At 47.2% G+C, this 12,144-nt stretch overlaps 1 protein-coding gene across 7 annotated transcripts in view; it reads right to left on the reverse strand.

Annotated features, from left to right (window-relative positions):
- The window catches only part of SLC4A5 (solute carrier family 4 member 5), a 152,121-nt gene that overhangs the window by 65,836 nt on the left and 74,141 nt on the right, over positions 1 to 12,144 (reverse strand). For all 7 annotated transcript variants that reach the window (XM_064377832.1, XM_064377831.1, XM_064377834.1 and 4 more), the window contains one exon: positions 7,105 to 7,234. In XM_064377832.1, the coding sequence (XP_064233902.1) occupies positions 7,105 to 7,234 (130 nt within the window). The remainder of the gene's footprint in view (positions 1 to 7,104; positions 7,235 to 12,144) is intronic.

A 12,144-nucleotide genomic window follows, 5' to 3' on the forward strand; every position in this document is an offset into this window, starting at 1 on the left:
AGCACTGGTTGGAACCCAGGTCCTCTGAGGCTTCAGGGAACCTTTTATCTGGGGCTTGATCCAGGTTCTAATTCATATAAAAATCCCTTTTTCCTACTTGGCCAACATAAGCCTCAAGTATCAGTGTTGGACAAGTGTTGAGAGAGAGAAGGACCAAGTTAGATACTGTACATAAAAGCAGCTTGATAAAGACAAAGAGTATCATTATTCAGAATGGTAGATCAGCAGAAGGTGGACGTCAAACAACCTTAACCTTCATCTGACCACAAATCTCCATGTGTGACTCCACTGCAATAAAACAGGAGAGCAATGGCTGCTAGCCTTGAGCTGCTTAGCTGACTCATGTATACCAGCCATCCGCAGCTCCTACAATTGCTTTTCCACTTCACCTGTCTCCTCAAACCAGAGACCAGCCTGGAATTCTCTCAACTCCCTGCTAGGAGCCTCTCCACCTGCGCCCAGGGCCACCTTGTTCCATCCAGCAGCCTCCCTGAGCTTCTTTTCCCTTTAAATCATTCTCTTTCCCTGACCCCTTTTTGTAAGCCTACAATATGTTCTGATTTTGCTGACTTTCAAAAACAAAAGGATCTCTCTTGGCCTATGTTCCCCTTAAGAGGCTTCTTTCACTCCTGTCATTCACAGACAAGCATCTTGGAAGAACTGCCAAGTAAACCCAGTTTTTTACTTTTGACTCTTCTCAACTTACTGCCTTCTAGCTTCTGCCCTACCCCTCCCCAGACTGTGATGCCCATCCTGCAGGAGCGGGTCCATCCTGCTGGTGCATTTCAGTTCTTGAAGTACTTGTCCCCTCCCTCCATCTTGACTATCTCTCTGCACTTTGTTTCCAGAATGAAGCCCTCCTTCCATTCCCCTCCTAATCTCCTGGTTGCCCCTTCTGAGTCTCCTCTGTGGGTTCCTCTTCCTCTGCCCATCCTGTAAATACTGAAGTTCCTGGGGACTCTGGGCTCTCTTCTCACTTCACAGACCTCAGGGGCAACCTTATCCTTTTCCGTGGGCTTGATTTCCATCTAGATTCTGATGCCTCACAAATTTATGCTTCTCTACTGAACTCCAGACATGGTGGCTGCATGATGGCCTCCGGACATCTCCACTTGGAGTTTCCTCAAATAGAACATGTCCAAAGTAGAACTCATTATCAACTACCCCCAACACAAAACAAAAAATATCCAATGTTACAAAACTTTACTACTACATTTGTGTTTCCTAAGCTGCTACCATGAGGCATCCACTAGCTCAGGCTGGAAATCTGGGAGTCTCCCTGACTATCTGCCCCCACATGCCATCTGTTATCAAGTCCTGTCAATTCTACCTTTTACATTTTGTCTCAAGTCCACCCTTCTCTTTATTGCCACTGCCAGCAACTCTCCCTTGGACCAGCCTCCTAACTGGCCATGTCTTGCCCCCTTTTATCCATTCTCCACACCAAACCCAGATGATCTCTCTCAAGCATATGCATGATTCTGTCCTTTTCCCACCTAGAACCCTTCAGTGGTCCTCTGAAGCTCTCAGCACCAAGTTCAAACACTACAACATGGTTGGCATAGAACCTGCATCATCAGCCCTGCCATTCCCAGCCTCTTGGTCTATAGTCCAGCCACAGGGAACTTGTGCCTGTTCCTCTATGTGTCTGTTTGCCCTGCTCCAGGGACTTCTTTCCATTTCCCTACCCTCTCCTGGCTAACTCTGACCCATGCTTCAGGTCTCAATGTAAACATCTCTTCCTCCTGGAAGCCTTCCTGGACCCCTCCTGTCTGGATTAGATGCCCCTATGCTCTGCTTTCACAGTGCCCCCATTACCAAATGCCCCCTTATTTGCCTCTGTGTCCAATTAGACTGAGAGCCCAAGAGAGTAGGGGCAGCATTTGCCATGTTCCATTTTTATATCTCTAGCAGGCTCAGGGCTTGCAGATAATAAATGTTAATTGAATGAATGAACAAACTTTGTTGATTTCTGCACTGGGAGCTCTCAGCTTCCTACTCTCCTTTAAATAAAGTAGGCAGCTCTGGCTCCACCAAAAGGTTGATTCCAGATGGGTGTGAGACAAAGGGCTAGGGATGCCTACTGCCCCACATTAAGATGGGAAATGATGCTAAGAGGACATTATACAGGCTTTTTTTTTTTTAAGACAGAGTTTCACTCTTGTTGCTCAGGCTGGAGTGCAATGGCGCTATCTCGGCTCACTCCAACCTCTGCCTCCCAGGTTCAAGCAATTCTCCTGCCTCAGTCTCCTGAGTAGCTGGGATTACAGGCACCTGCCACCATGCCCAGCTAATTTTTTTGTATTTTTAATACAGACAGGGTTTCACCATATTGTCCAGGCTGGTCTTGAACTCCTGACCTCCGATGATCCATCCACCTTGGCCTCCCAAAGTGCTGGGATTACAAGCATGAGCCACTGCACCTGGTCTATACAGGATCTTAATGAGGGCGATTTCAGGGTTGACACAGAAAGTTCAGCTTTCTCCATCCTGTATGGAGTGAGAAAGCATCCCTGCCTATGTGCATAGAACTATTCTGGGCTTTCAAAAATGTACTGATCTGGTTTGACCCAACAAACTGGCCCACTTCTCCTGCCCCGCTTCCTGCCCCTTCCTGGTCATTGCAAGAATGTTCTCAAAGCATGTGTCTCTTAAGAATCTTCTGGCAAATTTGTGTTTGTGGTCTGCTCTGAGACCTGAAGCAGCTTGAATTTGGAATTTGCTTTCACAGTTCTTGGGAGGCGCTAAGCTCCCCAAGGAGCTCTCCATACTTGGGTAGGTTCCAACCCAGGTCATTCTCCTTCCCACCTCTCCACTTGCAGTCAGGCAGAGGTGGGCATGAGAGAGGATGGAATTCTGGGTAAATAGTTTGCTCACAGTCAGATGGTCGCCCCCACCCAAACTGATCCAGCCCTCCCTTCAGGCAAGGTCATTATCAGCAAACAGCCAGCTGCATTTCCCTCATGGGAATGCCAGAGACAGAGTTAATAAAAATCTATCTTATTAACAGCCTGACCTACCAGCATTGATCACATTAGAAATGACGCTGCACACACAGTCCCCATTATGTGCATGGTGCAAGGCTCAACAGAGCTCAAAAAGCCATTTAAATCCCTCCAGGAGTGACTCCTCCAAGGGCCTGAAACATCCCCCAAACTAATAACTCCCGACAAAGTACCACCAGGGAAAATTCCTTGCGGATTTGAGATTTTCACTCTGTTAATCTCCTAACTCAATAAAGTAAACACTCCCTGCAGCAAATTAAATACTTTTATTAAAGGGTCCCCTCCTCGATTCTCTTTGACATGGGTATTGTGGGACCCGTAACACTCTCGGAGCTTGAGTGTCTGTGTGAGGGGCTGTCTCCTACTTCCCATCATTTTCTCCTGTTACTCTAAGGAGGCCCAGAACCTTTTATGATTTGCTGATTCTTAGATTCCTTGCAATGTCTGAGATCTCTGGCTTCCCTGAGTGGATCCATTAGCCTGTCAACTGAGGAAACTGGTTTCTGGGTTTTTTGTGGGAGTGACAGGCCTCAAACGGCTCTGACCCAAGCACCTCTAAACTTGCAGTTTGCCTGGAGAAGGACCCAGAAAAACTGTCCAGGCCATGGTGGGCTTCTTGGCCAATGGTCAGACCCCTCTTCTGACTTCACTAGGGGCTTGCTGGTCATCCCTTGGACAGTTATCTGGAAATCAGATGGGGTTAGCTATAGAGAGTAGAAGAGGGTAGAGCAGAAGTCAGGAAAGCTCCTCTCCTCCCACGTTTTCCTGTCCCTAAACTGGCCTTCAAGCTACTCCTCTCTGGGATCTGCCTAGAATTGGGTTCAGCCACTTTAACTTCTAGTCAATTGCTTTCTTTTCACTGCTGGTTGCAGCCATGTTATCCTGAGGTCCTGATGGCCTTTCTTCCAAGACCTCCTCAGATGCCATCTTCAGAAAGTCTGCTTTGCAGGGAAACCCACCACTTTGCAGACGGTAACTGCTAGACCCTACTGCCAAACACTACAACATGACTGGCATAGAACCTGCATCATCATCAGCCCTGCCATTCCCAGCTTCTCGGTCTATAGTCCAGCCACAGGGAACTTGTGCCGGTTCCTAATTTATATTTTAGGAGAAGCCTCCTTCTAGAAACATCCTCATCTACAGTTTCTCAGTTCCATCACAGGGTCTGTAGTGCAGAGGGCTTTGTGGATCCACATGCTAAGAGAATAGAGATAGAGACAATGTGTTTTGCCTTTGGTGACAGTCAGTTCTCTGGAGGCCATAAAGCTTCTCGGCAAGGGCTCCACAGGTGTGTGTGATAGGCCCTCGTGGAGGGTCTGGTCCTAGCAACCATGGGTAAGGGTTCTGGATGTGGGCCCTGTCCTGGGTGTGGAAAAGGCACCCTCTCCCTCCTGGGCCTCTGAGAAGGCCCTGCCCAGCTTTCCTCCTGTCTATTTGCCCACCCTGGGCAGGCAAGGCCCTCGTTCAGGGTAGGCAGTGGCTTCAGGCCCTGGTCCCTCAGAGGTGTTAAGACATAATAACCCAGGGTGGGTCCTGGTCATTTGAAATGTCCTCCTTCCCCATCAATCTTGGATAGGCATCCTGGGCTCTGCAGCTATCCCCATGTATCTCCGACCCTAACAGAATTGCTTCCAGACTTATGTCCTCCCCTAGAAGTCAAAATAGTCACTGGAAGTTAGAGACAGAAAGAGAAAAGGCTGAGAATACGAGGAAGGGAAGACAAAGTCCATTAGCCCACAAGTGGGGAGTGAGACAGGCCTGGACTGGAATCCAGATTCAGCCACCCACATGCTCTGACCCCTGGCAAACTACTTGCTCCTCTTCACCTCAGTTTCCTCTCTATAAAACAGGGATAATGAAAGTTCTGCCCACTCAGGGTCACTATGCAACTTGCAGGGGGCAAGTCTGTGGATCGATCAGCACAGTAAGCATTCAAAGAATGGGTTCATAGTAAAAGATCAATGATTTCCACACAGGGACCGAGTCCAGCTGTGGGGCTGGGAATTCAGTCCTCCCTGAGGCCTAGAGGGATTTATTTGCTAGTTCACCCAGTGGCCTTTCTTCCAGATACCCCTGCAGGGTACATAGAGTGGGGAAAACCTGGGGGTGTCCAAACCTGAGCCTTCTGGCTCTGCACAGCAACTATCCAGGCTAGTTAGGGGAGGTGAGTGAGGAAAGAGCCTAAGCCATGGTTGGGGCAGCTGTCAGGCTCAGGGTGTCATGGTGGCCCCCATGCAGAGACAGACCTGGGCAAAGTTGAGTCCATGCACTCTCAATTTGGGCATAATTGGTTCTTGGGGAAGTGAAAATATTTTAGATTTTACAATGGTTTGTGGTACTCTACAGCTACACCAGACCTGATAAATCTCATTATTTTTTGAGACAGAGTCTCACTCTGTTGCCTAGGTTGAAGTGCAACGGCACAACTATGGTTCATTGCAGCCTCAACTTTCCCTGGCTCAGGTGATCCTCCCACCTCAGCTTTTCAAGTGGCTAAGACTACAGGTATGCGCCACCACACCTAGCTAATTTTTTTAAAAAATTTTTTGTAGAGACGAAGTTCTCCTACGTTGCCCAGGCTGGTCTTGAACTCCTGGGCTCAAGTAATCTGCCTGCCTTGGCCTCTCAAAGTGTTGGGATTACAGGTATGAGCCACTGTGCCTGGCGCTTATTCTTTATTTCTAATGAAAGAAATTAAATTTTAATTTAATAAAATTGATTTAAATAAGATTAAATTTTTTTCTCCTGGGGGCAGAGTGGCATCATGTAAAGAAGGTGGAGAAACACTGGCACAGTCTATCTTCCTGTCCAAAGGTCCCTCCTGCTGCCTCTTACCACAGCCTTCCTTCCCCTTGGGCTCTTGGGAGCATTGGGCACTGCTGAACAATTCAATTCAGTCCCAAGGCCCCCCTGTCCCAGGCATTAGGGATATGAGCAGTGCCAACCACTCTTACCCTGCCTCTCCCTTAGCTCCTGTGAATTCTCTGTGCGGTTCCCCTCCAGCTTCTGCTCTCCCTATATATGGAGCACTCTCTGCTCCCCATGCTTTCCTCCATGGCTCCAATTCTGCAGCCCCAAACTCTGCCAGATCCCTTTTCTTTGGTGGCCCACTAGCCCTCACCATCTGGATTTTTCCCCCCGTTCAGACTCAATGTGTCTGGCACACCTTCTCCTTCCTCCAGAAAGCCCTCACTGTCTACCCCAGCCTGCTTGGTACTTCCCTTCTACAGCATTTAGCTTGAACCACTTCATATTAAAGAACATCCTGGGTAACAAAGTGAGACTTCATCACTACAAAATATAAAAATAATTAGTTGGATGCACTGGTATGTTAGGGGCAGCTGTCAGGCTCAGGGTGTCACGGTGGCCCCCATGCAGAGACAGACCTGGGCAAAGTTGCTCCCCTTCACCTCAGTTTCCTATCCAAGTAGCTTGCCTGAAGTCCAAGCTACTTGGGAGGTTGAAGTGGGAGGATTGCTTGAGCCCAGGAGTTCAAGTCTATGTGCAGTGAGCTATGATTACCCTACTGCACTGAAGCCTGGGCAACAGAATGAGACCCTGTTTCTGGCAAAACAGCAACAGTAACAACAACAAGAATGCAGTTGACCCCTGAACAACATGGGTTTTGAACTGCATGGGTCTACTTATACACAGATGTTTTTCAACAAATGGGGTAAAAAATACAGTATTTATGGGATGCAAAACCTGCATATATTGGCCAAGTTTTCATATAGACAGTTCCACAGGACCTACTGGGAGACTTGAATATGTATGGACTTTTGCCATTAGCAGGGGCTCCTGGAACCAATGCCCTGTGGATACAGAGGGACAATGGTATATGCCCTTGTATTACTCTCAGAGTTTCATGGGTGACTATTCTATCTTCCCACTTGAACTTTAATTTTTTTGAGGATAAAGACAAAGTCATAAGGTCTGTTTGCTCCTTAATTCTGGACACTAAGGAAGGCAGGTGGGAGGGTCTTTGTGGACCAGGAAGCTCTCAAGGTACAAGGTACAGCTTCCCACCAGGAGGGTCAGGCCAGCTCAGGCTGTGCAAGACTAAAGTGCCCACCTCCCTTGTGGGGCCCTGCCTCACCTGGCTGACTCCTTCCACTCCATCTGGTCTCCGTCATGCTGCAGAGTGTCCATCTCTGTGAAGAGGGTGGGGTTGGGAGCCTCATCTTCCTCCCCCAGGATGTCCTGGAGCTGCTCAGCAGCTGGGGACCCTGCAAAAGAAGGACAGCAGGGTCTGCTGAGTGTCCTGTGCAAGGCAGGAGGGCCACAAGGCCAACAGAAATGGAGTAGGAACCAAGCACAAGGGGAAAGTATTTTCTAATTCAGTAAAACTAAGTCCAGCTCCTGGGTGAAGCTGGACTCCTGTCACCATGAATCAGAGGTGGGTGAGATACTCTTTAAGAAAAAAGAGATGAAAAGATTTAGTCTGCATTCAGATCCAGGGTCTTGTAGCTGGCAGTGAAGAATGATGCAAAATGGTCAAAGCCAGGGCAGCAGCAAGAACCAGGAAGAGAACTGAAGAGAGAAGTGAGGAGCACTCTGACCCAACTTCAGCTTACCACCAGATGGGTTCTTCTTCCCATGGGGCCCCAAACCAGCCAACTCCCAACACTGGTCTTGAAGAGTCAGTCAACCATGCAAAAGGACAGCTTGCACCCTTGTACCATGTGGGCCCACTTTTTTCCTGGGAAACATGGCAGTCCATTTCCTGAGCCCCCAGCCTGCTTTCCAACTTCCCATTGGAAGTCACCTCCTGGGTGTCTTCCAGACACCTCAAAACTCAGCATCCCTCTCCCAAACACACTTCACCTGTGTTCTTTCTCTTTTTCTTTCTTTTCTTCCTTCCTTTTCTTCATTTATTCCTCTCTTTCTCTCTTGAGTGAATACCTACTATGTGCCAAGCATTATTCTAGGTACTGGAAAATAAAGCTATGAAAAAGACCTACGTGTCCTTGCTCTCTTGAGCATATGCTCTAGAGACAAAAGACAAATAATAAACAAGTCAACAAATCCATAAATTACCATTTTAATAAGTTGTCTATAATAAACAAAATGACCAGGGGAGCTATAGTAGATAGCATGGTCACAAAAGGACTCTCTGAGGAGGGGACACTGGAGCTGTGACTTGAATATGAGAACGAGCCACCTCTGCAGATCTGGAGGAAGAGTGCTCTGCATGTTCTAGACAACTTGTGGTGGAAATGTGCTGGTGAGTATGGTCCAGCACAGTGAGCAAGGGACAGAGAGATGGCATGACATCAAAGTGGTAACTAATGCTGTGACTGAAGGCATCCCTGCCCACCCCACTGCACAGGCTAGACACCCTGGAGTCATCCTTATCTCACCTCCCTTCCCCTCATCTTCACCATCATATTGAAATTTTTCAGGAATGCAGTCCTTCCTCACCAACCCCATTGCCCTGCCCTGAAGCAATCTCTCATTCACTATCTCCTAGGCCTCATCAGGTCTTCTCTTCCTCCAGCCTGTTTCCTCAGTTTATCATTCCTGTCTGTCCTCACTTATTGCTTCACGGATCTCCACTCCTTTCTTCAACACATCCTCCATTCTTTCCCCTTGACTTCCCAATCAAACCAGCCAGGAAATGCCCAGACAAGAATTCACTGGCCCAATCTCCTCTGCAGTTGCGTCTGAGGCCTCGGGGGTCTGGGGTGGGGACAGCAGCACGGAGTGGTGGTGTGGTGGAATCAAATGGACTTCCAATCCAGCTAGAAAAGGGTGTGACTCTTGAGGCTGCCACTTATTCATGAGTGAACTCAGTTGAGTGAGCAGGATTGCTGGGAGGAATACATCAGGTAAGAGAATGAAATGCCTGACACAGGGCTTGGAAGGTAACAGGTGCTTAACCCCTCGCACCAACACCCACACCCAGGCCCATGAGCTGCACTGTAAGGGTTTCCCCTCAGCAGGTCCCAAGTGTAGCAACCTTCCATGCATCCTTGTCAGCACCCTTCCTGTGTCCCTCGAGGCTGTCCCTAACCTTTGCTTCTCTCTTCAAGCTTCTTGATTCATCTCCTACCCCACTTCACCAAGAAAGTAAAGGCCTCCAGGCACAAAATTCATCAACATCCTTTCTTCCAACCCCTTGACTCTTTCAGATCCTTATTTCATCAACTAGTCTTTCTTCACCAGGATCTTCAACTTCCCTCTCTCCACCTTCTTTCTCTCAGCCTAGAAACAGCTCTTCCTACCCAAGACACCCTCCCTGACCCTGTATGCCTCCTTAGTTCTCCTGCTTGCCTTCTCCTTTCTTTTACCTACCCTTCCTAAAGTAGTGATCTATGCTCATGGTCTCCATTTCCTCATTGCCGAATGACTTCCTGGCCTGCTGCCACTGGCTTAGCCCCCACCACGCTAAGGATATTGACAAAGGCAGAGATTTCAAACTGGCAGTTTGGAGATGTGTTTATTTTATTTTTATTTTTATTTTTCCTTGAGACAGAGTATTGCTCTGTTGCCAGGCGCCAGGCTGGAGTGCAGTGGCACAACCTTGGCTCACTGCAATCTCCGCCTCCTGGGTTCAAGCAATTCTCCCACCTCAGCCTCCTGAATAGCTGGGACTACAGGCACATGCCACCACACCCAGCTAATTTTTGTATTTTTTAGTAAAGATGGGGTTTCACCATGTTGGCCAGGATGGTCTTGATCTCTTAACCTTGTGATCCGCCCACCTCGGCCTCCCAAAGTGCTGGGATTACAGTCGTGAGCCGCTGCGCCCAAAGATGTGTTTCAGACCTCGCAGAGTATGAAAGTTTTTGAAAGTATTGCTAAGATAAAGAATTGTAAGATTTCATATAAAAATCCAGATCTCTGACTTTTCTTGAAAATTCAGATGTTCTGATCACTGTGCCCATGTTCCTGCTTAGCAACAATCAACGAGGGTTGATGATGGTGCCTTCTTAGGTAAACATGCTTTTTAGTTTGTCACAGTCCCCTATACTTCTTACTACTGCCCCATTAATCTCATTTATTGCCATGCACCCAAGTTCATAATTCCTGCCCTCAGATCCCTCGTTATCTTATTGTCAAACTAATAAGCTAATAAAATCAATCAAATCAACAGTACTGAAAAGCTATAGTCTGGCTTATCTCTCTGGAACTTCAGAGGTGATGGTTGCCCCCTCTGAACTGAAATGTGACTTCTGGCTCTTATAACATGGCAGCTTATTGATATTTTCTCTCTCTTTGAAGATTCTCTCTCAATATCCTTCCCTAGTTCCTCTTGCCTTGCTAACACTAAAATCTTGATCTTCCCCAGAATTCCTGCTTCATCTTGTTCTCTCCTCTCTTTCCTCACTCTTTCTGGACTAGCTCATGTTCTTTGTGGTGTCATCCTTTAAATGAGGTCACCCTTGTGTCCAGGCAATACACCCATGGGTATTGAACATTCCAACCAACAATTGGACTGCTCCTTCTGGGAGCTCAGCAGCCTTCTCAAGTCACCTTCAACATATTCAAAACAGCTCCATATCCCTTCTTCCACCAACCCAGCCCTGCTCTCCTTTAATAGCACCTCTAGCTACCTACCCATCTAGACAATGCTGGACTCATTCCTGAAGCTCCTTCTTTCTCACCATCCATGCCCAACTGGACACTAACATCTTTCATTTGCTTCCTAAACATTTTTTAGCTCTCTCCTTTTTTTCCCATCCATCTTGGTTCTGGCTCTCATCATCTGCTTCTATCACTGCAATAGCCACCTACTGCTGCCATTGCCTTTGGTTGTCCCAATTAACTCCATTTCCTATGGAGCAGTAGAGTTTGCTTTTAAAACATTTCAAACATGTTCATGTGATGGGCTCTTTGAATAGCACCATAAAATATTGTCATGTGCTCTTTGAATAGCACCATAAAATATTGTACACATGAGTTAGAAATCATTTCACTAGCAGAACACATTATTAATTTATCTGTACAGAGCTCAGATTAAATGAATTCATTTATTTACATGAATTTTTAATTTCTAAATTTTTCTATTACTTTTTTTTTTTTTAGACAGAGTGTCACTCTTTTGTTTAGGCTGGAGTGCAGTGGCACGATCCTGGCTCTCTGCAACCTCCACCACCTGGGTTCAAGTGATCCTCCCACTTCGGCCTCTGGAGTAGCTCGGAATACTAGCTCATGCCTCCACGCCTGGCTAATTTTTGTATTTTCTGTAAAGTCGAGGTTTTACCATGTTGCCCAGGCTGGTCTCAAACTCCTAAGCTCAAGAAATCCACTGGCCTTAGCCTCCTAAAGTGCCAGGATTAAAGGTATGAAACACTGGGCCCAGCCTATTGCTTTTAACCTACATCCTTTCTATTGTCTTACCGATTGCTGGCACTTGCTAGCAGACACCAAGTATTTAAATAAATTTTATAGAAGAAAAACCAACAATTGAGAAAATAACCTTATTTTTTTCTTCAAATAGAGAAAACTGTGAATGCTTGATTCTGAGGGGCCATACCAATTCTCCCTGGGATCAGAAATCAGTAACTACTCTTTTAAAATGTAGTTTTGATGCATCTTGAAGGATAAAAAAGAAAATAAAATGTAGATTTGATTACGTTATTCACCAGTTGAAAAACTTTCAATGTCTCTTTATTGCCTAGGCCTAGAGGTGAGTGACATGGCTCAAACCATCCTTTGTAATCTAGCCCCAACCTGCCTTTCTAGGTTCTAGCATGTCCCTCACACAGCCACCCCAACCCCAGCCACAGCAGACCACACACAGTTATCTGAAGAGGAGGGCATGCCACTTCCTGGGCCCCTGTGCCTGCCATTCCATAAGTCTGGAATCCCCTTTCCCCTTCAAGGCCAGGCAAGAAGGCAAATAAATGGACGGGTCCTGGAGAGAGGAGACAGGCAAAGAGCAGGATATGAACCAGCTCTGCCTAGGGCATTACCTGCTCCCTGGAATAGCTGAGTGCTGGGGTCCCTGGCTGTCAGTGCTGCCTCTGGCCCCAGCCTGCTTCCGCTGCCGCCTCCCTGGCTGCTCCTTCCACAGGTCCTCTTCTTCACACAACAAACTCACTTTTGTTTCTAGTTAAGCACCAGGGGAGCGTAGGGAGAGAAGAAGGGGGGTTTGGGGGAGAAAAAGAGAGAGAGAAAAGGAATGTGTGGA

This window comes from Aotus nancymaae, unplaced genomic scaffold (assembly GCF_030222135.1).
Source record: "Aotus nancymaae isolate 86718 unplaced genomic scaffold, 86718_ANA_hifiasm-v0.15.2.pri h1tg000017l, whole genome shotgun sequence".
In the NCBI taxonomy this organism is placed as follows: domain Eukaryota; kingdom Metazoa; phylum Chordata; class Mammalia; order Primates; family Aotidae; genus Aotus; species Aotus nancymaae.